Source organism: Lolium rigidum, chromosome 6, assembly GCF_022539505.1.
Source record: "Lolium rigidum isolate FL_2022 chromosome 6, APGP_CSIRO_Lrig_0.1, whole genome shotgun sequence".
Classification (NCBI taxonomy): Eukaryota; Viridiplantae; Streptophyta; class Magnoliopsida; order Poales; family Poaceae; genus Lolium; species Lolium rigidum.
This window is the reverse complement of record NC_061513.1, coordinates 331303643-331331266: the sequence shown is the minus strand read 5'-3', so window position 1 is coordinate 331331266 and position 27624 is coordinate 331303643. Positions and strand designations below refer to the sequence as shown.

At 49.2% G+C, this 27624-nt stretch overlaps 1 protein-coding gene across 1 annotated transcript; it reads left to right on the top strand.

The window, feature by feature from the left end:
- The first annotated feature begins 23542 nt into the window (after positions 1 to 23542).
- Positions 23543 to 27280, top strand: LOC124667522 (FRIGIDA-like protein 4a). The gene is made up of 3 exons (XM_047204791.1): positions 23543 to 24801; positions 25615 to 25790; positions 26684 to 27280. The coding sequence occupies exons 1-3, from the start codon at positions 23550 to 23552 to the stop codon at positions 27140 to 27142; spliced, it is 1887 nt and encodes a 628-aa protein (XP_047060747.1). The 5' UTR covers positions 23543 to 23549; the 3' UTR covers positions 27143 to 27280.
- The last annotated feature ends 344 nt before the right edge of the window (positions 27281 to 27624 follow it).

Here is a 27624-nt window from a genome sequence, read left to right as displayed (position 1 = left end):
GCCAATCATGTATACCCGCTAGGAACCCTATGGAATAGCCGGCTAGAAATAGGAAAGGGCCCACATCCCAGTCCTTGATGAGATGCATGACATGTATACCGATTGATGTGAACAAATGACCCGCCGTCGGGGCAAGCTTCCAGGCGGCATGGCGAGGAACCGACTCCATCGCCGGGTCACATCCCAACCTCCCGAGCGGTGTTGCCATGCCTGGAGGCCCGAGCCATACGCCTACAGTGGATGACTTCCTGAAGGCCGTTGATAAGAAGGAGAAGTAGCGGCCAAGGAGTCCAGCACCACCATTGGTATGGCGAGAACTCCTCGGCCATACCTCGATGTCCATGACCGAGAGTATAAAAGGAGTATCCTAAAGAAGAAGCAAGGGCATCCTCTACGAGATCTTTTCTGGCAACTCATCCAACACCTTCCCATACACCACATTCGACACCCTCCAAGAGTTTTGATCGTTTAGAGCCTAGGAGGATCTTTTTAGAAAGTACATGAACATCATCTATGTAATCGTCCACCCACAAGAAGTCCGAAGACTCCGACGAAAAGCTCACTGGAGTTGGAGAAGTAGTTCATAGGAAGTTCATATTTCAGGCTCTCACAGCACCCCCATCAGTTTCATTCCACCTAGAGGTTTGTTCCTAGCCGGAACAAGCCAATACACCGGCTAGACTCCTAGAAGCCGTCCACCATGCGTTCTAGCTAGCATCTAAGCTGGAATACCCCTATTGTATTATTTGATCACCTCACACACTCTCTATAATAAAATCTACACATGATGTAGGGTCGTTCCCGGATCCTTATGCGGGGGCTGAACCTATATATATCGTGTGTGCCTTGAGGTTGTTAGCCCATTGGTTCGTGATTACAAGATCATGCACCTGCTAATCTCTTTGCCGTGAATCGAAACCCTGACAAACATTAATCGGTTTTCAGCTGCAGATCGTTTCATGAAACGGGGTTTACCTCCTAATCAAAAGTGTGTCTTTTGCAACTTAGCCACTCAGGATGATAAACACTTGTTCATGGGATGTGTGTCCATGAGGTGCTAGTTTTGGCTAATATTGCACATGTTGTACTATCCAATACCAAATCTCTTCGATCATGGTAGATTCAAGCAGCGGAGAGTATGTAGGAAAAGGACAAGCAACGATAAATACTCGCTAGTTCACCTCATCGGTTGGACTATTTGACAGGACAAGAACATGAGATTTTCGGTAACAAGTACAAGCTAGTTCATCAAATCAGTACTTCCATCAAAGAGGATGCAACCCACTGGGTCATGGTAAACAAGGGTCGTTTTGTTCTGCTGGCCTAACTTTCATCCATTTCGGTGATGTCTTTTAGTTTAGCTCTTTGATGTTGTTTGTTCCTCTAGGAGTCTAGGTTGTGTCTTTTCCGGTCGTTTTGGTTTCTTGTAAAACTCTGTAGCCACGATGTGGCGTTCTTTCTGTCTTAATTGCACCCATACCATCATGAATTTTTGCTAGGCTCCTTCATCACCACCGCACCCTTGCCGAGCAAACCTATGTCGTACTCGTTCCAGTTCCTCCGTACACCATCGTTGCTACACCACCACGGGCAGACACCCACTCTCACCCCGAGCCCACGCCCCAGACCTCCTCCACCTCTAGTGTCCCCCAAGCTTCCCATATGCTCCTTCCGAGCCTATCTAACACCCTTCTACGCAAATCTCCCCTGCTAAGCAGTGTCACCCTAAACTCAAGCTATGCCATCGTCGTCCCCTCTCACCTCCTCGACCATCTTCTAATTGTTCCACATGTTCTACATGGCCCTACATATTCCCCGTGCCAATTAGTGACACGACGTGGAGAAAGGAAAACAAATCTGAAAAAAATTACACAAGACCTAAAAATTTGTGTGAGAAGCGAAAACTTTAAAGTTGAACCTCGGTGCATATGCACCTGATTTTTAAAAATGATGTTCTAATTGTCAAAAAAATCTGAAACAAATTACACAAGTTCATGTTCTACAAGCTGTTGCGGTCAAAAACCCACCGGCGAGTATCGACGGGCAACACCGTAGAGCCGGGAGGCTCCCAGGATTGCGGTGGACCCTGGTCCCTCGGGCGACGGCCCGCAATGCCTTCTGGCACACGTCCTGGTGCTTACGAGGGCGTGCCACTTACCTATACATGGTCGGGAAGGTGATGGATTGCTTCGACTAGTTTCTCGCATGGCAAACACGTAAACATCAAATACGAGCCCCGATCGGCTCTTAAGTTGTTACGTGCATCGGCTCAAAGAGCCGATTGCCCTATGGTTCATATTAGATTTATAAGGACATGGGGATCATGCTTTATCAATATCAAGCTAAACTAATCTACGATAGTCTAGGGTTTTCACCATATAATCGGAACATCCTATGCGTAGTTGAGCCTAGCAGATACGTAAGATGATGGAAAACCAGCCCTAAAGAGGCCTAAAAACCAACGTGAAGTTGATCCCCGGAACAATCCCTCTAGAGCTTAATAAACCACACCTTACGCACTACGGATCTTTCAACCCGTTTATAAGGCCTAACCATACGGATATCAAACCAATCCTTGAAGAACAAGGAGCAACTATAACGGATTAGATCTACTAAACAAAGATCAAGCAAGATGCTGCCCTTACACCTAAAATAGGTGTAAGGGCAGCTAGATATCGAGGGGCAGCGTAGCTAAATAAGTACATCGTGAAAGCATCGACGACAACCCCAAAACACCTAAGATAAGGGTGTTGCTCGCCATAAAAAAGGCTTCCGCACGAGCAACACCAACAACGAATAAACTGATACTGCCTAGATCGCAAGATGCGATCTAGGCAGCATGTTGCTTACCCGGGAGAAACCCTCGAAACTAGGGGTGGCGATGCGCCTAGATTGATTTGTTGTGAACGTGATCGTCCTCCTTTCTCAATAACCCTAGATACATATTTATAGTCCGTAGACTTTCTAACTTGGGAATAAACCCAACAGTGTACGAGCTAAACTCTATCTCTTAATTCTAACTGACACGTTGTTATCACCAGAATTTAACCAAGTCTGGAGATGGGCCGTGATTAAAGGGGCTTAGAAGATGTGCACGGAAGATATTCCCGAACCGGCCTTGTACAAGAAATTTGGGCAAGATTGCCCGTGTATCTGTAAATTATAGTAGGATACGTGTCGGTTAGGATTAAAGAGATAGAGTTTAGCTCGTACACGGTTGGGTCTATTCCCAAACTAGAAAGTCTACGGACTATAAATATGTATCTAGGGTTATTGAGAAGGAGGACGATCACGTTCACAACAAATCAATCTAGGCGCATCGCCACCCCTTGTTTCGAGGGTTTCTCCGGGTAGCATCATGCTGCCTAGATTGCATCTTGCGATCTAGGCAGATATCGTTTTTCGTTATTGGTGTTGTTCGTGCTGAATCCTTTTTGATGGCGAGCAACACCCTTTATCTTAGGTGTTTTGGGGCTGACGTCGATGCTTTCACGATGAGCTTGTTTAGCTACGCTGCCCCTCGACATCTAGCTGCCCTTACACCTATTTTAGGTGTAAGGGCAGCATCTTGCTTGTTCGTTATTTAGTAGATCTAATCCGTTATAGTTGCTCCTTGTTCTTCAAGGATTGGTTTGATATCCGTATGGTTAGGCCTTATAAACGGGTTGAAGGATCCAGTAGTGCGTAAGGTGTGGTTTATTAAGCTCTAGAGGGATCGTTCCGGGGATCAACTTCACGTTGGTTTTTAGGCCTCTTTAGGGCTGGTTTTCCATTATTTTACGTATCTGTTAGACTCAACTATGCATAGGATGTTCCGATTATACGGTGAAAACCCTAGACTATCGTAGATTAGATTAGCTTGATATTGATAAAGCATGATCCCCATGTCCTTATAAATCTAACATGAACCATGGGGCAATCGGCTCTTTGAGCCGATCCACAAAACAACTTAAGAGCCGATTGGGGCTCGTATTTAATGTTTACGTGTTTGCCATGCAGGAAGTTAGTCGAAGCAAACCATCACCTTCCCGACCGAGTATAGGTCGGTGGCACGCCCTCGTAAGCACCGGGACGTGTGCCGAAGGCATTGCGGGCCGTCGCCCGAGGGACCGGGTCGGCCGCAATCCCGGGAGCCTCCCGGCTCTACGGTGTTGCCCGTCGCTGCTCGCCGGTGGGTTTCCGACAACAACACATTCAGCACGCCTGGTGGGACACTCTACAGCAACCACTACGTCGACATCTGCAGCAACCATGTCAAAAGTTGCGGATGAGGTGGTGGGCGAACCAGTCACGTACGCAGATCTGCCCGAAGAATACAAGAAGAAGTACGATGAGATGAAAGCCATCTTGGAAGCCGATCTCATCGGCTCTTTCATGAAGACCCGTTCACATGGCATCAGATGGAAAGGGTTTTCCCCTGAAGCCTGAAGGTGCTCTCGATGAAGTAGACCTCTCTACCTCTTCAGAGGAACGTACCAGAGCTCTACGCCAGGAGATTAATTACATGGTAGCTCATTCCCTACACCGCCATTCTGAGAGTTTTGTGAACGCTTTTGAGCGCGTTGCGGTCCGAGTGGTGCAAGAGATCATGAAGCATCAGTACTCCCCGTCAGGACCTACCCTAGAGACTCACCAGGGAGAGATACCGCTCCAAATCAGACCGCCGCTACCATTCGCGCTCGCAGCACCAGAGCCGCCGGGTTCACCGGCGTATGTCGTCTACAAGGTTGGAGGCGATCCTAGCGATTGCCAGTTCCTATATGAACCGCCCAAGGAAATACCACATGGATACGTGTGCACATACGTGCCGGACTGCAATGCCTTGGCGCGCACTAGCCGGATCGCACCAACAGGGATTTACTGGAGTAGACGCCGACAAACAAGCATGGCTGGCTAAATATGCTACTGGAACGAGTCATGAGAGCTCGGTCCCTACAGCCTAATACCATGGAACAGATCAGCACCATCTTGAGAGACCGAGTTCGGCATCTTGCCGAAGAGGAAGACAATCGGCTATTCCAAGCCGTACCCCGACGAGTATGATCCGATCCCGTTGCCACCCAAGTATCGGCTCCCCGAATTCTCAAAATTCAATGGAGCGAAGGATCTAGCTCGATAGAGCACGTAAGCCGATATTTGGCACAGCTGGGCTTGATTTCAGTGTCAGACCCGTTACGTGTGAGGTTTTTCGCACAATCTCTTACGGGATCAGCCTTTGGGTGGTACACCTCGTTGCCACCAAACTCAGTCCGCACATGGAAGCAGCTAGAGGAGGCAGTTTCACGTGCAGTATCACTCGGATGCTACCGAAGCGGGCATTGCCGATCTAGCACAGATGCGGCAGAAGCGGGGAGAAACAGTGGCTGAATACATCCAACGTTTCAGGGCTGTCAGGAACCGATGTTATTCGGTTCGTTTATCTGAGAAAGAAGCAATCGAGCTGGCAGTAGTGGGCCTCGCAACGCCGACCAAGGATCCGACTTCCCAAGCGAGTACGGTTCATTGTCGCACATGGTGCAGAAACTCACATCGTATGAGCAGCGGCACCCTGAATTGTACCAAGACAAGTTCAAGCGTCCGGTGGGCCTGGTTGAGATGGAAGAAGCTGAAGATCATGCGCTGGACCTCGAGGTAGCGGTAGCTGAATGGGCTTGGGGGGAAAATCCCGTGTCCTGCAAATGGGTAAAACCACAAGGGCATGCAAAAGGGTTTGACTTCGATTTGAGCAAAGCTGAGCAGATTTTCGATCTATTGCTCAAGGAAAAACAACTGAAGTTACCCGACGGCCATAAAATCCCTGCAGCACAAGAATTGAACGGGAGGCCGTACTGCAAATGGCATCACTCGTTCACCCATACCACCAATGACCGCAAGGTGTTTCGTCGCAGCAGATCCAAATGGCGATAGAACAAGGCCGATTGCTCTTCGGACAGTTTGCCATGAAAGTGGACACACATCCGTTCCCTGGCGTCAACATGGTGGAACCCAACCATTCCGCGAGGCGTCGGCTGGATTTCTTGTTCGATGTCAACATGGCAGGGCCTGTGCGCCACCATGGCAAGGATAAAGAGGAAAGCAGTCACTCCCGCAACAAAGAAAAGGAGGAGGCCGATCCACGCGACCGGCCCCGATATGATGACAAGCGGTACCTCACCAAGGAACAAGTGAGAAGCGTGCGTTACCAAAAACCACTTTCCACGCATCTCCTCAACAAATATGAGTATCAGTATGACCGACATCGGCAGTACGACAGAAACGACGATAGATACGATCGGTCTGATGAAGACAAGGGAAGGTACCGTCGGCATGACAGAGACGACGAAGAGCGTGAGCACCGCGCTAAAGGGAGGTCAAGGGAGCAGGAGGACATGGATAGACACTGGGACTGTCCCTTCTTTTAACACTGCTGGGATTCAGGGATGAGCCGATTGCCTACAATCGACAACTGCCCGGAGTGTAGACGCCGGAAGAAAGATGCGGGGGAAGTTTCAGTTTTCAAGCGTCTAGGACCTCTCCCTCCACAGAACAAACGGGCTGAGTCCTCTCAAGATGAAGACTTTGAGGAGTCAGAAGATGAAGAAGAGGATATGTACCACCGGCCAAGGTGGTGCCCTGATGGACTCAGCCACTCCCAAAAGCGTAGGGTTCAGCGGCTACATAGCTTGGAGCAAGCCGAAGCGCGATACTTGCACACGTTGAGGAAGGTGCGGCCCGATCTGGCCGTAAAAATTCAGCAAGCTTTGGACGAAGAGACTCGTCCACCAAAGAAAGTTTGGCGCCCCAAGCAAACAAAAGCCGATGCAGATACATCGGCTGGCACAAACATGGTGTTCTTCCTTCCATCAGAGTTTCGTGCCCCAGGAACTGAAGAAGTGCCGATAGCACAGTTTGACTGCGGTCCACGGCCAGTCATCTTTGAGAAACCACGGGAAAAGGGCTACAAACACATGAAGGCCCTGTACCTAAAAGGTTATATCAATGGGCAGCCTGTCGGCATGATGTTGTCTGACACGGGGGCAGAAGTCAATATAATGCCTTATTCCATGCTACGGCGTTTAGGACGCTCCAGTGCCGATCTGATCAAGACCAACGTCACACTAAACGACTTCAACGGCCAAGCATCAGGGACACAGGGTGTCCTGAACGTGGATCTAACCATAGGCCGAAAGACGATCCCCACGACATTCTTCATCGTCGACAGCAAGAGTACCTACGCTGTCCTGCTAGGAAGGGATTGGATTCACGCCAACTGCTGCATTCTATCTACAATGCACCAATGCCTGATACAGTGGGATGGAGACGACGTAGAAGTCATACATGCAGATGACTCGATCAACGTCTCGATAGCCGGCATGAACATTTAGGACTCGGAAGACCAAGAACCACTCTCTGGAATCAGTTTGGACGGCTGTGATCGCATCGAGGTGACAAAAAACGGGGTGAGGCTGGTCTTATCCACCGGCCTGATAGAGTAGCAAGAGCAACATCCATCGACATGCGTGGCAAGGCCGATCCATGCGATCGGCCCCAAAAAATAAAAAGCAAGGATCTCACTCCAAACATGTCACGTAGTCGTGGTAGGAAGACTCCCTCCTGTAAGGGAGCGCATACAAGTTGTAAACCTTCATCGAGCAATTCAATCAACATGGAGGCCGATTCCAGCAATCGGCCAAAATTATCCTCGCCATACGTTCTGCCTGTGTTCAACGTCGATCTGACAGGCTGATGAGCTAGAAAAGACCGACAGTGGTCCTTGGGATAAGTTACGACCAATATGCATCAGCAAGAGCCGATATCTTCAATCACTTGAAAGATTCGGCTCGGGGGGCACCTAATATGGAATAACGGACGATAACATACGTGGGACGGTAACATATGTGGGCCGATGCACGAAATCGGCCAGTAAAAAAAATTATAGTGTACGGCCGATGCACAGACATCGACTTTAGAACTAAGAAACAGAAAGCCGATGCACAGCCATCGACTCTAGGGTACAAACTCGTACAAACTCAATAATGAAGTTTCTCAGATTACACAGGAAGAATCTACTGAAGGAACATCTCAAGGGCATGGAGGGCGTCAGCGCGAACACGATCCACCTCGGCGATCTCGGCCTCATCATCTTCGTCTTTACCTGCTACCAGCTGCTTGTTCAAGGCGCGGATTTTGGCCAGATCAGTCTTCAGTTCAGCTTTGAGGCCTTCTGCTTCCTCGAGGGAGTGGGCGATGAGAGCTTCCTTAGCTTCAATGAGCTGTTTTGTTGCCCGAACCTTCTCTTCAAGGGCCTCCAACTCTTTGCGCAAGGTGGCCAGTTCAGCAGTGCTGTCAGACGTGTCAGTCTTGGCGTCCAAAGCTGCCTTTTTCTCATTAAGCCGTTGACACTTGTCTGCAATATCGGCTTTCAATGGAAGCTGGGCGTGGCGCAAGTCGATTCTCTGACGAGCCAATGTCACTCTTGACCTGTAGGCAGACAGAGTTACAACTGGCCAAAGTTTCATCTGCAGCGTCACCGGGAGATGAGGCTGGATGTCTTCCAGAACGCTCTTCACCACCTCGGAGTCTTCAACCAATGTCTCAATGGAAGAGGAAAGCGGGGCCTTGAGGTCGCTGGAGTTGACCATGTGTAGCGCTGGGTCCCGGCTCCTCACTTGCTTTAGCGGTAGCCGGTTCGATAGATTCAGGGTCGAAGGTCAGCAAGCTTGAGAGGTCATAACCCTGACAAATAACAAAAAAAAACGTCAGGAGACAGCAAAAAAGGAGGGTAGAGCCAAGGGAAAGAGTTGTACCTCTCCTGAGACCAGAGGAACAACTGATGAAGAGGCGATCGGCTCTTGTGTTTCGACTGTGGGATTGGCCAAGTCGGCCACCTTGACCACTACACTTGCAGAAGTTGCTAAGTCCTGGGTGGCGGAAGGCATTGGTACCTCCTCGACTTCCCCACTGGAGGTGTCATCAGCCTGCAAAGGGAATGGTTAGCCGATGAGAACAACAATGGGTCAACATGGGAAAGGAGCCAAGGAGAGTATGGAGGGGATTACGTTTGATATCTCCTGGTTTGATGGAGAGGCTGGCGGTTCCTTGCGAGCTCTCTTGATGCATCGGCTCTTTGTGCGTAGACTGCCCTCGCCTCGCTTTGATGGGTGTTTGGGAGACGGCGGAGTTCGGGGCTGACCTTTTCTTGGAAGCCGACGGTGGCAAGTCTGGCTGGCTCTGCGTGGTGGTTCTCTCAGAATTGCCCGAGCTCGAGTCCCTTCCACTGGACTGTGTGTTCTCACTGGAGTTTTCTTCAGTGGAGGTCTCAGAAGGAAATACAAGCATGCTGCAGAAGCCTAGAAGGATAAATGAAATCAGCTAAAGCATGGATCAACTTATGTGCGAACTTTCTTGAGCTGGGGTAGGGTTTTGACGCCTCAAAGTCTTCCTAGCAGCTACCTTCCTTACTGTTGTTCTCGCCTTGACCGAGGCTCGGGGGGCAGCTGACCTAGAAGATACTCTGTTTTTGGAAGCCGACTTTGGTGTCATCGGCTGGCCCTGCATCACAACCTTTTTCAAGGATGGGGAGTTCTTGCAGAAGAGAACCACCGTCGCTGGTGGGAGGAATCTGAAAGGGGAGCCGTCATCGTCCACAGGATCTGGACCGTCTTGTTGCTGTAAGAAGACAGAGCAAGGTTATAAAAGGAATCATTATAAGCCACTTCAAGATAATTCGTGAGTAGTGGTACACGTTCTGCGAGGATGTCATATTCGGCATCAAGTTGTTTCAAAGCAACGGTCCCGCAGCCCTCCCGAAGGCGTGAGTCTTCCACATTGACCACCGGGTCTCAAAACCATCGTTTGATGAGGTGAAAGAGAGGTTGTGAGGAATTGGGATGGCTAGAGCATCAAAGAAGGTATAACACCTCCGGCTGGTGATGACATCGAGTAGATCAGCTCTGCTCTCTGTCAAGTGGTGCAGGAAGAAGTGGGGAGATACCTGTCCAAGACCAAGTTGCCGGGCCGCTACGACCGGCTGATAAGACTCATAACCAGGTTTGATGATCCTGTTTGAGGTGCTCATGCCAACTGGAAGGAAGCAGGGACGGATCATGGTGGAATACAGTTGCCGAGTGTCAGCATCATCGGCAAAGTTATCTAACCTGAAGAGACTGGATTTTCAAAATTTTCAGACTCTATATAAGGAAAGAAGATAGGGTTGTCCAGGCCTTGGTAGAAAGTTATGAACCACTCTGATGCTCCCTTTGAGGTTAGTTTGCTACCTGGGAGGCTATATAAAGCTTGGTCGTAGCTGGTGCATCGGATTTGCTTCCCATTAGTATCGGGGAAGGTGCAAGTAGCTAAGGGTGGAAAGTTTGGGATCTGGTTTTGGAAGTACAGCTGAGCCCATAACTGAATGAACCACCAGGGACCCCCGCTTTTGATGCGCTCTTTTGGGAGAATGCAGTTTAACGGACATCGACTGGAGATATCACGTAGACTTCTCCAAGAAACAGTTTGCCAATGCCGAGCTGAGTGCCTCTGGCAAGTTCATAGGCCAGGGAAAGATAATTCTTGGTTGGAGCAAGTGAAGGGCCACAAAATATAAAGTGTTCCAACCAGAAATTCAGAAAGGCTATGTGTTCTTTCTCTGTTACAGGGCCTTTGTTTTTTCATGTGGCGCCGAAGGTAAGCACCCCAGTTTGTGCACTCTGTTTTTGAAGAAAGCGTGAAGGGGACCTTTGGCAGCCTGAAGGCAGATGGGCTTGGAGATGCAATGTCTAAACCAGTGATCATGGCCACATCTAGTAAGGTTGGTGTCATGGGGCCATGACCAAACATGAAGCAGTTCAAAGCATCAGACCAAAAATAGCCGATGGTTTTCGTGAGATTTTCATGTTTCTAAGGGGAGACAGTGATAAAGCTAAAGCATTGGCTATTCCTGCGGTTTCCCAGGTGGCATGATGAGTTTTGGAGATTCTATTGTACCAAGAAACCCAATCTTCAGGGGGATTAGGCCAGGCTCGTAAGCAGTTGGCCCAAGAGGTCAGATCTAGATTTTGGTTCACGAAGGGAATTCTATTTGCCTCGCATGAAATCAAATGGGCAGGACTCTCGGTAGAAAGAGGGCCAAGACAGAGAGAATTTGGAAAAGAAGGATGTGGCAGTAGAATGTCTGATACCTAGAAATTAATGACGGGACAAAGTATTAATTCAGATGTTTGTTGTTAATTCTAGCACCATGTTTGGACATCGAGGGGCGGTTGAGGATTACCTTCAGGCCGGAGACCATAGCGTTGGCATTGGATGATTCCGCCATTGGATTCGCTGCGGGGTTGAGCCTGTGCGATTGAGATCTGAGGTTCGTGTGGCTGTGGGTTGGATCTGTTCGAGCGACGATTTGGGGATCTGAGTGTTGCTCTTTCGGATAAGTTGCAGGTTACCGTTTGAATAGACAACGGAGCTGGCCTTGCTCGCATTTTATGGCAAGGGCCGATGCGCTGCCATCGGCTCTCGGTGTGTTGACTTGCTTTGACAATCGGCAAAATTGGTAAAAGGCAAAATCGGCTGAGAAATATTTTCTTCATTAATAAAAGGGCTTTTATAGAGAAGAGCCGATTGCTCAAAGGAAGAAAGAACAAAAGCCGATTGCTACTACTACTAGTCCTATACTAGTGGTCCCTAAATCTACCGGCCGTTGCTGCCCTCGTCATCGTCATCGCTGCCGCCGGCGCAGCTGCTGGTGGGCTCCTCGTCGCTGCTCCCGTAGCCCTCTACGGGGGCCTCGTCCTCCTCCTCGTCGTCGTCGTCGTTGTCCGACCCGGCGCGGAAGCGCTTTGCCGGCGGATATTCGTCGGAGGACTCGTCGTCCTCCTCTTCGTCCTCCTCGTCGGAGGAGGTGTAGTCGTCCCACGAGAAGCGATCGTCTTCGCTCCCCGCCTTCAGCTCCCCGTCGACGAGGAACTGGAAGTCGTCTTCTCCGTCAGTCAAGGACTTGTCGTCCTCGGACCAGACGGAGGAATCATGGGACTCGATGTCCCACTCCTCCGGGGCGCGGTGGTTGTACGCCGCCACCGGGTCCCACTCCGGCGTGGGCTCACGGAGAGGATAAGATACGTAGGAGAGGCCTGAGGAGGCAGAGAAGGAGAAGGAGGAAGAAGACATGGCTACAGAGGAAAGGGGTTTTTTGCCGATGGCTAGTACGAAGCAAGAGGATGAAAGGGCGAACTGCTCGGTGCGGTTAAATAAAGGGATATGGGGGAGTTAATGTTACAGCAGTTTCCGAGGAAGTGGTGCCAAAGAACTGTCAAATCGTGCAGAGAAGTTGAGAAGGCAAGGCATCATGATGAAGGATACTGCGACGGTTCTGCTTCTGCCACGACGTGACCCTACGGAGAAAAAACGGAGTGGTTTTGAAATTATCATTGCCAAAACCAGGGGGGCATGTGTTATCACCAGAATTTAACCAAGTCTGGAGATGGGCCGTGATTAAAGGGGCTTAGAAGATGTGCACGGAAGATATTCCCGAAACGGCCTTGTACAAGAAATTTGGGCAAGATTGCCCATGTATCTGTAAATTATAGTAGGATACGTGTCGGTTAGGATTAAAGAGATAGAGTTTAGCTCGTACACGGTTGGGTCTATTCCCAAACTAGAAAGTCTACAGACTATAAATATGTATCTAGGGTTATTGAGAAGGAGGACGATCACGTTCACAACAAATCAATCTAGGCGCATCGCCACCCCTTGTTTCGAGGGTTTCTCCCGGGTAAGCATCATGCTGCCTAGATCGCATCTTGCGATCTAGGCAGTATACGTTTATTCGTTATTGGTGTTGTTCGTGCTGAAGCCTTTTTGATGGCGAGCAACACCCTTTATCTTAGGTGTTTTCGGGCTGACGTCGATGCTTTCACGATGAGCTTGTTTAGCTACGCTGCCCCTCGACATCTAGCTGCCCTTACACCTATTTTAGGTGTAAGGGCAGTATCTTGCTTGTTCGTTATTTAGTAGATCTAATCCGTTATAGTTGCTCCTTGTTCTTCAAGGATTGGTTTGATATCCGTATGGTTAGGCCTTATAAACGGGTTGAAGGATCCGGTAGTGCGTAAGGTGTGGTTTATTAAGCTCTAGAGGGATTGTTCCGGGGATCAACTTCACGTTGGTTTTTAGGCCTCTTTAGGGCTGGTTTTCCATTATTTTACGTATCTGTTAGGCTCAACTACGCATAGGATGTTCCGATTATACGGTGAAAACCCTAGACTATCGTAGATTAGATTAGCTTGATATTGATAAAACATGATCCCCATGTCCTTATAAATCTAACATGAACCATGGGGAAATCGGCTCTTTGAGCCGATCCACACAACAACTTAAGAGCCGATTGGGGCTCGTATTTAATGTTTACGTGTTTGCCATGCAGGAAGTTAGTCGAAGCAAACCATCACCTTCCTGACCAGGTATAGGTCAGGTGGCACGCCCTCGTAAGCACCAGGACGTGTGCCAGAAGGCATTGCGGTCCGTCGCCCGAGGGACCAGGGTCAGCCGCAATCCTGGGAGCCTCCCGGCTCTACGGTGTTACCCGTCGCTGCTCGCCGGTGGGTTTCTGACAGCAACACACGTATCCTACTATAAATTACAGATACACGGGCAATCTTGCCCAAACTTCTTGTACAAGGCCGGTTCGGGAATATTTTCCGTGCATATCCTCTAAGCCCATTTAATCACGGCCCATCTCCAGACTTGGTTAAATTCTGGTGGTAACACATGCCCCCCTGGTTTTGGCAATGATAATTTCAAAACCACTCCGTTTTTTCTTCGTGGGGTCACGTCGTGGCAGAGCAGAACCGTCGCAGTATCCTTCATCATGACGCCTTGCCTTCTCAACTTCTCTGCACGATTTGACAGATTCGGCACCATGTCCTCGGAACCCGCCACAGCATTAAATCTCCACTATACCCCTTTTATTTAACCGCGTCGAGCAACTCGCGTCTTCATCCCTTTGCTCAGTACTAGCCACCGAAAAGCCCTCCTCCACCATGGACTCATCCTCCTCCTCTGCTTCATCGGCTCTCTCCTATCTGTCTTCTTCCTCAAGTGAGCCGATGCCAGAGCACAACCAGTGGGAGGAGCAGGAGTGGGACTTCGACTTCGTGCCAGATGGCCCACCCGAGGCCCTTGTCGGGTCAGATGGTGATCTGCCCCTGACCGATGGGGAGGACGATCTCCGGTTCCTCATCGACGGGGAACTGGAGGCGGATAGTGAGGATGACCTCCTCTCCTGGGGTAACTTCCCCTCCTCCGACGAAGAGGAAGAAGAGGAGGACGAGGAGGATGACGCCTCCTCCAACGAGAAGGAAGAAGAAGACGACACCTCCTCCGACGAGCCGCCGGCGAAGCGCCTCCGCGGCTGGGCCTAGTCAGATGACGACGAAAACGACGATGATGAGGAGGAAGAAGCCCCTATTGAGGGCTACGACAGTAGCGACGAGGAGCCCGCCAGCAGCAGCACCGGCGGCGGCTACAACGGCGACGACGAGGACAGCGACGGTCCTTAGAGTAGGGACCACTTAGCATAGGACTAGTAGTAGAAATCTGTCCTCCTTTTGTTCCTGAGCAATCGGCTCCTCCTTGTAAGAAATCCCCTTTTTAAATCAATGAAGAAGGATTACATGCCTAATTCTTCCGATTATCAAAATAAATCATTGCTCGAGAAGCCGATGGCAATACATCGGTCTTTGCCCAAAACGCCAGAATGTAAAACTGAATGGTGACCTGATACTTGCTTATGACAGTTGTTCCTCTATAGTCGATGGCTGCGCATCGGCTGTTTTATTCTTCAGTCGATGACCGTGCATCAGTTCTTGCTTTGCACATATATTTATTTTTATCGGCCGATTTCATACATAGGCCCCCATATTCCACTGCTCCAGTTGATGAATTTTTTTTTACTGGCCGATTTAAAATCGCCCCCCCCCCGTATTTCACTGCCCATCATCCCACATACTTGGGAAATACTTCTTGAGATGCTGGCCATTGACGGCCACTGGGAACTTCACACCATCCAACTGCTCGAGCATGTATGCATTGCCCTTTAGGACTTGGTCAACCCTCGTACGGCCCGTGCCAATTTGGAGACCATTTACCATACGCCTTGTCCTTAGTCCCCAACGGCAATACAGCTTCCCATACCAGATCACCAACATGGAACTCCTTTGGCTTCACCTTCTTATTATATGCACGAGCCACCTTGGCCTTGTTCTCCTTAATCTTCTCAAGTGACCAAAGTCCAAGTTCCGTCAGATCCTCAACGCTATCACTCATCAGGGCTGCATACTCTTCAGTTGTCAAGTCATTCTGAAACGCGACACGTCTCGACCCAGACGTGATCTCCCAGGGTAACACGGCTTCTTGTCCATAGACCAGATGGTACGGCGAGGTTTTTACCGCCCCATGACATGACATGCGATAAGCCCATAAAGCCTCCGACAAAACCTCGTGCCAACGCCTAGGGTACTCGTCGATTTTTCTCTTAATCAGCTTGATAAGGCTTTTGTTGGACGCTTCAGCTTGCCCATTTGCCTGAGCATAATATGGAGACGATCGGATCAACTTAATTCCCATGTCGTCGCAGAACTCTCTGAACTCTTTAGAAACGAAAACCGAACCTCCATCGGTCGTGATGGTCTGGGGAATCCCAAATCTGTGAATGACATGCTCTTTCACGAAACTGATAACGTCCTTCGATGCCACAGACTTCATAGGGACGGCCTCCACCCATTTAGTGAAATAATCTGTAATGGCCAAGATCCACTCGTGGCCTTTGCTCGATGCAGGATGGATTTTACCGATCATGTCCATGCCCCATCCTCGAAATGGCCAAGGCTTGATGATGGGGTTCATTGCTTATGCGGGTACCATCTGAATGCTCCCAAACTTCTGACATGCTTGACACCCTTTATAGTAATTGAAACAGTCCTCAAGCATGGTGGGCCAATAAAACCCTGATCGCCCGATCAACCACTTCATCTTATGAGCCGATTGATGAGTCCCACAGCGCCTTCATGTACCTCGTGTAAGAGCCGATTTGCCTCGAGCTGTTCCCAAACATTTGAGAAGTAACCCTTCCAAGGTCCTATAGAACATGTCATCTCCAATAAGGACATACTTCATGGCCTTGTATCTTATCCGTTTAGGTGCCCCCGAGCCGGATCTTTCAAGTAATTGAAGATATCGGCTCTCCAATCATCCGGCTCCATGAACCGTATCCGGACATCGGCTCCTTCCACCGTATCCTTATAGCCCGACGCCATCCGTGCGAGATCGTTTGCCTCCGCATTCCGCGACCTCGGGACCCGAGCTTGAAGTTTATGTACCTAAACCTGCGTCATCGGCTCGCGGCAATGCATCCATAACGGGAAGAGCGATTCGCCTCACACTTGTATTCGTCCGTGAGCTGGGAGATCACTAACTTTGAGTCTCCAAAAAGTTCCACCGCTTCGCCCCGGCTTCAATTAGCAACTCCATCCCCTTACGTATCGCTTCATACTCAGCAACATTATTGGTGCAAGGGGTAGATAGCCTGATGGAGAAGGTGTAGGTTGCCCCCCGGGGAGACACGAGTAGGATGCCGATGCCGCAACCATCATCGCAAACCGATCCATCGAAGAACATGGCCCATGCACGTATAGACAGTGCTGTTATATTAGTGTTGATTCGCTCAGTGATCAGATCAGCCAGGGCCTGTCCTTTAACTGCTTTCGCAGGTTGATACCGGAGATCCAATTCCGATAATGCAAACATCCATTTACCGAGTCGGCCTTTCAAAACAGGAGCCGACAGCATGTGCTTGATGACGTCTGATTTGCAGATGATGACGATTTCTGCTGTCAGAAAGATGTGACGAAGCTTGGTGCGAGTAAAATATAGGCAGAGGCACAACTTCTCGATCTCCGGGTACCTCGTCTCGCATCCAACATCCTTCCGCTGAGGTAGAAAGCGACTCTTTCCATGCCATCATAAATTTGCACCACCACTGAGGCGATAGAAGTATCGGCTACTGACAGGTAAATATAGAATGGCCCGTCTTGCTGGGACGGAACCAACACGGGCGGCTTCGTTAGATACTCTTTAATCTCATCAAACGCTCGCTGTTGCTCTGCCCCCCAGTGAAACTCCTCATCCGGTTTGATTTTTACCAATCCCATGAACGGCTCAATTCGTCCTGACAGATTAGAGATGAACCTTTCCGACGAAATTGATTTTGCCGATGAGACTTTGAAGTTCCTTCTTGGTGGTAGGTGGCTTCATTGTTCGTATCGCCTCTTGACTTTTCAGGGCCGATCTCAATTCCACGTTCATGAACTAGGAAGCCCAGGAATTGACCGGCCGTCACACCAAAAGCACACTTCTTTGGATTCATTCTTAGTCCGAACTTTCTAGTTCGGTCCAGGATGCGTCGCAAATCCTCCAGGTGCCCTTCCACTGAGACAGACTTGACCACCACGTTATCAATGTAGATCTCCACCAACTTGCCGATCAGATCATGAAAGATGTAATTCATGGCTCGTTGGTACGTTGCACCGGCATTCTTCAACCCAAATGTCATGACCACATACTCGAACAAGCCCACCGAACCCGGTACTCTGAAGGCAGTCTTGTGTATATCTTTCGGAGCCATGAAAATCTGGTTGTAACCGGCATTGCCATCCATGAAGCTCAAAACCTTATGACCAGCCGCTGCATTGATCAACGTCTCAGCTACCGGCGATAGGGTACTCATCCTTCGGAGTGGCTCTGTTGAGATCGCGAAAATATATGGCGACGCGCCATCGGCCGTCCTTCTTCTCCACAGGTACGATGCTAGATATCCACTCAGCATACCTGCATGGCCTGATGAACCCGGCGCTCAACATCTTCTCAATCTCCTTCTTGACTTCTTCTAGAATTTCGGCCTTCATCTCGCCGTGCTCGTTGCCGGAACGGCCGAAATCCTTTCTTAAGAGGTAGCCGATGCTCAATGATGCTCCCGTCTAGCCCGGCATCTCTCGTATAATCCTGTGCAAAACAATCTGGGTATTCTTTCAACAAAGCTATCATCAGGCCCCTCGGATGCGGATCTAACTTTTTGCCGATAAATGTTGGTCGTGGCTTATCCCCAGGACGAATGTCGATCTCTTCTAGCTCATCAGCTGACGTAAACCCATATCCTAGCTTTCCGTCGCCTGTTAGATCGACGTTGAACACAGGCAGAACGTATGGCGAGGATAATTTTGGCCGATTGTTGGAATCGGCCTCCATGTTGATTGAATTGCTCAATGAAGGTATACAACTTGTATGCGCCCCCTTACAGGAGGGAGTCTTCCTACCACGACTACGTGACATGTTTGAAGTGAGATCCTTGCTTTTTATTTTTTGGGGCCGATCGCAGGGATCGGCCTTGCCACGTACGTCGATGGATGTAGCTCTTGCTACTCTATCAGGCCGGTGGATAAGACCAGCCTCACCCCGTTTTTTGTCACCTCGATGCGATCACAGCCGTCCAAACTGATTCCAGAGAGCGGCTCTTGGTCTTCCGAGTCCCAAATGTTCATGCCGGCTATTGAGACGTCGATCGAGTCATCTGCATGTACGACCTCTACGTCGTCTCCATCCCACTGTATCAAGCATTGGTGCATTGTAGATGGAATGCAGCAGTTTGCGTGAATCCAATCCCTTCCTAACAGGACAACGTAGGTGCTCTTGCTGTCGACGATGAAGAATGTTGTTGGGATCATTTTTCGGCCTATGGTTAGATCCACGTTCAGTACACCTTGCGTCCCTGATGCTTGGCCGTTGAAGTCGTTTAGTGTGACGTTGGTATTGATCAGATCGGCACTGGAGCGTCCCAAACGCCGTAGCATGGAATATGACATTATATTGACCGCCGCTCCCGTGTCAACCAACATCCTGCCGACGGGCTGCCCATTGATATAACCCTTTAGGTACAGGGCCTTCATGTGTTTGTAGCCCTTCTCCCGTGGTTTTTCAAAGATGACGGGCTGTGGACCGCAGTCAAACTGTGCTATCGGCACTTCTTCAGTTCCTGGGGCACGAAATTCTGATGGAAGGAAGAACACCATGTTTGTGCCAGGCGATGTACTCACATCGGCTTTTTCTTGCTTGGGACGCCAAACTTTCTTTGGTGGACGACTCTCTTCATCCAAAGTCTGCTGGATTTTCACGGCCAGATCGGGCCGCGCTTTCCTCAACGTGTGCAAGTATCACGCTTCGGCTTGGTCCAAGCTACGTAGCCGCTGAACCCTACGCTTTTGGGAGTGGCTGAGTCCATCGGGGCACCACCTTGGCCGGTGGTACCTATCCTCTTCTTCATCTTCTGACTCCTCAAAGTCTTCATCTTGAGAGGACTCAGCTCGTTTGTTCTGTGGCGGGAGAGGCCCTAGCTAGACGCTTGAAAACTGAAACTTCCCCTGCATCTTTCTTCCGGCGTCTACACTCCGGGCAGTTGTCGATGGTAGGCAATCGGCTCATCCCCGAATTCCAGCAGTGCTTGAAGAAGGGGCAGTCCCAGTGTCTATCCAAGTCTTCTTGCTCCCTTGACCTCTCCTTTGCGCGGTGCTCACGTCCTTCGTCGTCTCTGTCGTGCCGACGGTACCTTCCTTTGTCTTCATCAGACCGATTGTATCTCTCGTCATTTCTGTCGTACTGCCGACGTCGGTCATACTGATATTTATATTTGTTGAGGAGATGCGCGGAAAGTGGTTTTTGGTATCGCACGCTTCTCACTTGTTCCTTGGTGAGGTACCGCTTGTCATCATATCGGGGCCGGTCGCATGGATCGGCCTCCTCCTTTTCCTTGCTGCGGGAGTGACTGATTTCCTCTTTATCCTTGCCATGGTGGCGCACAGGCCCTGCCATGTTGACATCGAACGAGAAATCCGAGTCGACGCCTCGCGGAGTGGTTAGGTTCCACCATGTTGACTCCAGGGAACGGATGTGTGTCCACTTTCATGGCAAACTGCCCGAAGAGCAATCGGCCTTGTTCTATCGCCATTTGGATCTGCTGACGGAACACCTTGCAGTCATTGGTGGTATGGGTGAATGAGTGATGCCATTTGCAGTACGGCCTCCCGTTCATTTCTTGTGATGTAGGGATTTTATGGCCCTCGGGTAACTTCAGCTGTTTTTCCTTAAGCAAAAGATCGAAAATCTACTCAGCTTTGCTCAAATCGAAGTCAAACCCTCTTGCAGGCCCTTGTGGTTTTACCCATTTGCAGGACACGGGATTTCCCCCCCGAGCCCATTCAGCTACAGCCACCTCCATGTCTGGTGCAGGATCTTCAGCTTCTTCCATCTCGACCAGGCCTACCGGACGCTTGAACTTGTCTAGGTACAATTCAGGGTGTCGCTGCTCGTACAATGTGAGTTTTCGCACCATGTGCGACAATGAACTCGTACTCGCCTTGGGAAGTCGGATCCTTGATCGGCGTTGCGAGGCCCAATACCGCGGCCTCGATTGCTTCTTTCTCGTACAAACGAACCGAATAGCATCGATTCCCGACGGTCCCGAAACGTTGGATGTATTCGGACACTCGTTTCTCCTCGTTCGCCGCACTCGCGCTAGATCGGCAATGCCGGCTTCGGTAGCTTCGAGTGATATTGCACATGAAACTGCTCCTCCAGCCTGCTTCCATGTGCGGACTCGAGTTTGGTGGCAACGAGGTGTACCACCCAAAGGCCGATCCCGTAAGAGATTGTGCGAAAAACCTCACACGTAACGGGTCCGACACCGAAATCATGCCCAGCCTGTGCCAAATATCGGCTTACGTGCTCTATTGAGCTAGATCCTTCGCTCCATTGTATTTTGAGAATTCGTGGAGCCGATATTTGGGTGGCGACGGGATCGGATCGTACTCGTCTGGGTACGGCTTGGAATAGCCGATTGCTTTCCTCTTCGGCAAGATGCCGAACCGGTCTCTCATGATAGTGCTGATCCGCTCCATGGTATTAGCCGTAGGGACCGAGCCTTCATGACTCGTTCCGATAGCATATTTAGCCATCCATGCTTGTTTGTCGACATCTACTCCGAGAAATCCTCGTTGGTTCGATCCGGCTTGTGCGCGCCAAGGCATTGCAGTCCGGCACGTATGTGCACACGTATCCATGTGGGATCTCCTTGGGCGGCTCATATAGGAATTGGCAATCGCTAGGATCGCCTTTAAACTTGTAGACAACGTACGCCGGTGAACCCGGCGGTTCTGGCGCTGCGAGCGCGAATGGCAGCGGGTCTAATCTGGAGTGGTATCTCTCCCTGGTGAGTCCCCAGGGTAGGTCCTGACGGAGAGTACTGATGCTTCATGATCTCTTGCACCACTCGGACCGCAACGCGCTCAAAAGCGTTCACCAAGCTCTCAGAATGGCGGTGTAGGGAATGAGCTACCATGTAATTAATCTCCTGGCGTAGAGCTCTGGTGCGTTCCTCTGAAGAGGTAGAGAGGTCTACTTCGTCGAGAGCACCTTCAGGGGAGAACCATTTCCATCTGATGCCATGTGAACGGGTCTTCATGAAAGAGACGATGAGATCGGCTTCCAAGATGGCTTTCATCTCATCGTACTTCTTCTTGTGTTCTTCCGGCAGATCTGCGTACGTGACTGGTTCACCCACCACCTCATCCGCGGCTTTTGACATGGTTGCTGCAGATGTCGACGTAGTGGTTGCTGTAGAGTGTCCCACCGGGCGTGCCAGAATGTGTTGCGGTCAAAAACCCACCGGCGAGTATCGACGGGCAACACCGTAGAGCCGGGAGGCTCCCGGATTGCGGTGGACCCCGGTCCCTCGGGCGACGGCCCGCAATGCCTTCTCGGCACACGTCCCGGTGCTTACGAGGGCGTGCCACCCGACCTATACCCGGTCAGGAAGGTGATGGATTGCTTCGACTAGTTTCCTGCATGGCAAACACGTAAACATCAAATACGAGCCCCGATCGGCTCTTAAGTTGTTCTGTGCGTCGGCTCAAAGAGCCGATTGCCCCATGGTTCATGTTAGATTTATAAGGACATGGGGATCATGCTTTATCAATATCAAGCTAAACTAATCTACGATAATCTAGGGTTTTCACCGTATAATCGGACCATCCTATGCGTAGTTGAGCCTAGCAGATACGTAAGATGATGGAAAACCAGCCCTAAAGAGGCCTAAAAACCAACGTGAAGTTGATCCCCGGAACAATCCCTCTAGAGCTTAATAAACCACACCTTACGCACTACCGGATCGTTCAACCCGTTTATAAGGCCTAACCATACGGATATCAAACCAATCCTTGAAGAACAAGGAGCAACTATAACGGATTAGATCTACTAAACAAAGATCAAGCAAGATGCTGCCCTTACACCTAAAATAGGTGTAAGGGCAGCTAGATATCGAGGGGCAGCGTAGCTAAATAAGTACATCGTGAAAGCATCGACGACAACCCCAAAACACCTAAGATAAGGGTGTTGCTCGCCATCAAAAAGGCTTCAGCACGAGCAACACCAACAACGAATAAACTGATACTGCCTAGATCGCAAGATGCGATCTAGGCAGCATGTTGCTTACCCGGGAGAAACCCTCGAAACAAGGGGTGGCGATGCGCCTAGATTGATTTGTTGTGAACGTGATCGTCCTCCTTTCTCAATAACCCTAGATACATATTTATAGTCCGTAGACTTTCTAATTTGGGAATAAACCCAACCGTGTACGAGCTAAACTCTATCTCTTAATTCTAACCGACACGTATCCTACTATAAATTACAGATACACGGGCAATCTTGCCCAAACTTCTTGTACAAGGCCGGTTCGGGAATATTTTCTCTAATCCCATTTAATCACGGCCCATCTCCAGACTTGGTTAAATTCTGATGGTAACACAAGCACATGTAAAGTTCAGTTAAAAAAGATAAGATTGGTGCCTTGTGTTTATTTAAAAAATCCGGTGCTTCAAAAAGGAGTGACATTTTGGCTCTTGGATGCATATGCTTCCTTTATTTAAAATGCATCTGGAACATATTTGTAAATTTCAAAATATTTCAAAAAGAATGTGGGTGTACATCTGCACATCCTCGTGCTCACAAAGTCGTTTTAAGAAAACAACTGACTTTAAAAAGACAAGAATGGTGGCATGTCTTAACAAAATAATTATGGTGCTTAAAACATGTTTTTTGGAGACCTTTTTTTTTTGTCTAGGACACGCCATATGTCTTTTTCTTCACACACGTAGGAGACACCAACATTTGCCTTTTAGATTTTCTTAAGTTTTCTAAATTTTAAAACATTTTTGTTGATTCATTTTTGTTTTTGAATTTCTTTACTTCTTGGCCGAACGAGTGACAATTCAATACATTGAGCATAGTTCAGCCCAGTAAGTTATCAAGGCCTACGATTATCTCCACGTAGCCCACGTCAGTAATATTCAGACGAGCCCATGTCAGACTCTAAGCTAGAAATATTATGATAGGGTGAGCCCATTAATCGAAACCAAAGCCCAGCTCCGCCTCCCCGGCATCTGGAATTTGCTCCCCAATCTCCCCCAGCCCTCGCCGCCATGGCAACCACCGACGACTCCGCCGCCGCCGGCGAGGTCGAGCGCCTCCTCGCCCACCTCGACTCCGAGCAGAAGCTTCTGGCCGCCTGCCGCGATACCTGGGCGCGCTCGCTCGCCCACTTCGCCTCGCTCGACAAGGACGTCGCCGCCCGCTCCGCGTCAGTGGACGAGGCCGCGGCCGCCGCCGACGCGTCCACCTCCGAATCCCTCGCGGCGCTCGACGCGCGCGAGGCTGCCATCCCCGCGCGCCTCGCCGAGGCCTCCGACGCGCTCTCCGCCGCCGTCGCCGAGGCCGAGTCCGCCGCGCCGCCCCCCGCCGACATTCGGGGCGCGATCCGGTGGATTTGCCGCCGCATGGACGGCGCCGCGCTCTGGCGCTTCATGGCCTCCCGCCGCAAGGAACTCGCGGCGGTACGGAAGGAGGTCGCCCCCGCCGTCGCCGCATCGGTCGATCCGCCTCGCCTCGTCCTCGACGTGCTCAGCGACTTCCTGGCTGCCGGCGAAGGCGCTGGTGAGGACCAGTGCTGGGTGCTGGGCATGCTGCTGCGCTCCTTGTTTGGTCCCGACGGCCGGAAGCCGCCGGAGATAGGGGATACGTTGGTTGAGAGGGCGGCTGTGGTCGCCAAGGACTGGACAGAGCGGTTTGGGATCAAGATGGACACGCCCGCACCCAGTAGCCAGGAGGTGGAGATGACAGAAGCGGCTGTCGTAGATAATGTAGCAGCGGCAGAGAAGAAAGTAGAGCCTGTAGATGTGAAGGAGGAGGATGAGCAGGAGGAGGTGGAGGAAGAGGAAGAAGAAGAAGTAGAGGAAGAGGAAGAGGAAGAAGAAGTAGAGGAAGTAGAGGAAGAGGAAGAAGAGGAAGACCCGGAGGAGGTGGTGGCTGCATCAGGCGATGAGGAAGAAGAGAACCCTGAGGAAGTAGACAATGATGAAGCACAGGAGGATCCAGAGGAAGCGGAGGAGAAGGGCCAAGAGGTAAAGGTGGAAGTGGCTGATGAGGAGAAGAAAAAAGAACAAGCAGAAAAGAGCAAAGTTGAGGACGTGAAGAAGGCAGCTGGAGGAGTCAAGGAGGAGGAGAAGAGTGCACTGGGGCAAGCAGAGGCTCATATATTCCTGCAGATGGTTGCGGCATTTGCCTTGAAAGACAAGTTCAAACAAGAGTTCTTGAGGAGCCTGTTTGTCGCTAACCGACGGAGGAAGGAGCTTGCCAAGTTTGCGTGTATCCTTGGGTTTGAGGAGAGCGTCGCAGGTAATCATGACCTAGTGGCCTGGTGTTTAAATTTGTTTCACTTCTTAATCTGATTCTTAACAGGTCTTTGGTGTGTGGAATTGAGAATATGCATTGGTAGAAGAATTATGCGTAGACGAACTAGAGATTAGAGTAATGTTGCATATGAGGATCGTGACATTTATTTGATTTTATGTTGCAAATTAAAGTCTATATTTAGAACTAGTGGACTTTTTCCCAATAACTTTAGAACTGCTGGATTTAGGATCACATGAATATGCCGTTTCTTTGTTATGACATTCTCCTTGAGCTGTATTATAACGTATGGAGTAGTAGTGATGTTGCTTCGTTTGGTGGCATAGTCCGTATTTAGGACATATGGATTACAAATTTTAGGTACAGAATTCATCATGATCTTAGCCATGGACCAAAAAACATCACAAGTTCAAGAATAACTTTTGATGGACCTTGTTGAAGTTTTGTTATCTTTCTTTAGATTCAACTTGACGATAACACTAATTTAAGTAGTTTCTTGCAATATTTGAGTTTTTTTCCCGGGATTGCATTTGGATTGAGTGGAACGGTGAAACCAACATAGTTCAAAGTTGCGTACATTTTTTTCATTACCTTAGGGTTTGTCTAATTACAATTAGAAGATTGATGAATTGATTTTCACAATTACTAAGTATATTCGGCTGTTTGTTAAAGGTTCATTGTTGAGTTTGTAACTGTAGATGATTTGATTTAGCATTTTATCCAGATATAGTGATTGTATATATTATTTAGTTAGGATAAAAGAAGAGCTGACACAACTATTTTGTTACTACTTTTCAGATGTTGTTCAGGAATTGATTACTTCAGGAAATGTAATCGAGGCTATATATATTGCTCATGAAGCGGGTCTGTTCGAGCGATTTCCACCTGCACCTCTTCTTAACTCTTATATAAAGGACTCCACGGAGAAGGCTCAGGCTGTGCTGAGTAGTGGAAGACGCTCCGGTTCTGCTGTTGTAAGACTCTATTCTACTCTTATTCCAATGCATTTTTCTTCTGATTGTTTAACTCATCATTCAATTTGGGCATAGGCCTTTTTCTGCGTGAATGCCTGCACTGAGATCTGTTAATGAAGGAAATAAAGTTAGTGATGTACCCTTCATTTGAAAACCTTGCATTTGTGTCAAATCTGTGATGTGACATCAGATTTATCATGGTAGCAATATGTGTACACCATTTTGTAGAAAACCAATTACGCAACTCAGATTTAAACAGTTGATTCAAAATTACAGTACTCAATTTATCTGATGGGGGTCTCTTATCTGATTCATCAGTCGTAGAATCAGGTTGAGAATCGGTGAGTCATTGATTAGTTAGCTCCATCTGTTCTAATCTTTTTTTCTGTTAATACATCTAGTCTAGTCCTGAATTTGCTTGGTGTCTTTATTGGAGTTGGATGCACATTTACAAAGAATGTTTCTGTTGGTTAGTTCGCACTACATCTGTTCGAAAATATAAGGCCTATTTTATTGCTTAGCATGTAGATTTATAAAGTCAGAAAGAATGAGAGAATAGTTGAGGGGAATGACTGGAATGACCATGCTTGCTATCCACGGTGTTACTGTCATGGTAATCAGTGAGAGATAAGGTAGTGGGAGTGTGCATAAATGCAAGAGAGAAGATAAATGAAGAAAAATCTCATAGTTCGTGAACAAGATCCCCAAGATTATAGGCCTTCTATATATGAAAGGAGGGAGTAATGTCTGTTACAATTCACACCAATTTCTGAAGTTTCTTTTTGGTATTAGGCAGAGTATTTGCTTTTGGTTTTGTGATCTTTCTCTATCCTTTTGTGTACTTAGTGATAACTTGTGGCACTCAAGAAGGGCTTTTTTCTTTCTTTCTTCAGGACGAGTCAAAAAGCTTGGAGTTAACCGCCTGCAAGTCTGTCATCAGGTGCGTCGAGGCCTGCCAGCTTGTATCGGTATTTAACATCGACAGCATAAAAAGGAAGGTGGCAAGGATTGAAAAGGAGAAGGCTGACCGGAAGAAGCTAGGTAGCGCGAATAGATTCCAGAACAAGCGAGCACGGGGAGCAGCTGGGCCTCAGTCCTTCCCTGCTGCCAAGTCCGCAAGAGGTTCGGGCTCAAGCTACCGGCCATCCTTCCAGAACCCAGTATCCCGTTCTTTTGGTTACGCAGCTCGTTCCGCGGGGTACGCGAGCCCAGCTGCTGCTCAGGCGCACTATGCGCCTGGGAGTGTGGCGGCGCGGCGTGGCGGTGTGCTGTATGGCGGTCCTGGAGCAGCATTTGGGTCTGTTGCCCATAACTACGGCGCTGGCGCGGCGCAACAGCCGTACCATCGTTAGGCAGGGTCCTTTGATTTTGCTGTCTTGCTGATAGGATGATGATTTGTACCACCTGTGTAACTTTTATCCTTGCTGTTTAACTTCAGTATTGAACATATTAAGCTCTAGTACATTTTTTCGCTTCAGTCATTGCGCTCAGCATCTGTCCCAGACGATTTGGTAGGCTGTTTTAGTTTACCAAAATATTTTCTGTTTAGGAACCGAGGTAGTACCATCTATGCGAGAACCTTCCAATGGAATGGAGAGGTTGCAGACATAAGGTGATTTTATTACTAGTACCTTTATTTTTATGTTCATACCTCCTTTTGCTTTTGGACTGGAACAATGTTGGACTCTTACCAATAAAATATTGATCCTAGACGGCAGACATATCATAAGGTGCCTCTGAACAAGGAATTTACACAATAAAACGCCTAAGGGCAGAAAACACTCAACAGCGTGTTTGGTAGGGGGTAATTTGACGTGGGGAACGCGAGTTGAGG

Bases quoted from the DNA above. Each gene is read 5' to 3' on its own strand.
- LOC124667522 (XM_047204791.1), top strand. From the start codon at position 23,550: ATGGCAACCACCGACGACTCCGCCGCCGCCGGCGAGGTCGAGCGCCTC. The intron at 24,802-25,614 runs GTAATCATGACC...ACTACTTTTCAG, and splicing joins GTTTGAGGAGAGCGTCGCAG to ATGTTGTTCAGGAATTGATT. The intron at 25,791-26,683 runs GTAAGACTCTAT...TTCTTTCTTCAG, and splicing joins GACGCTCCGGTTCTGCTGTT to GACGAGTCAAAAAGCTTGGA.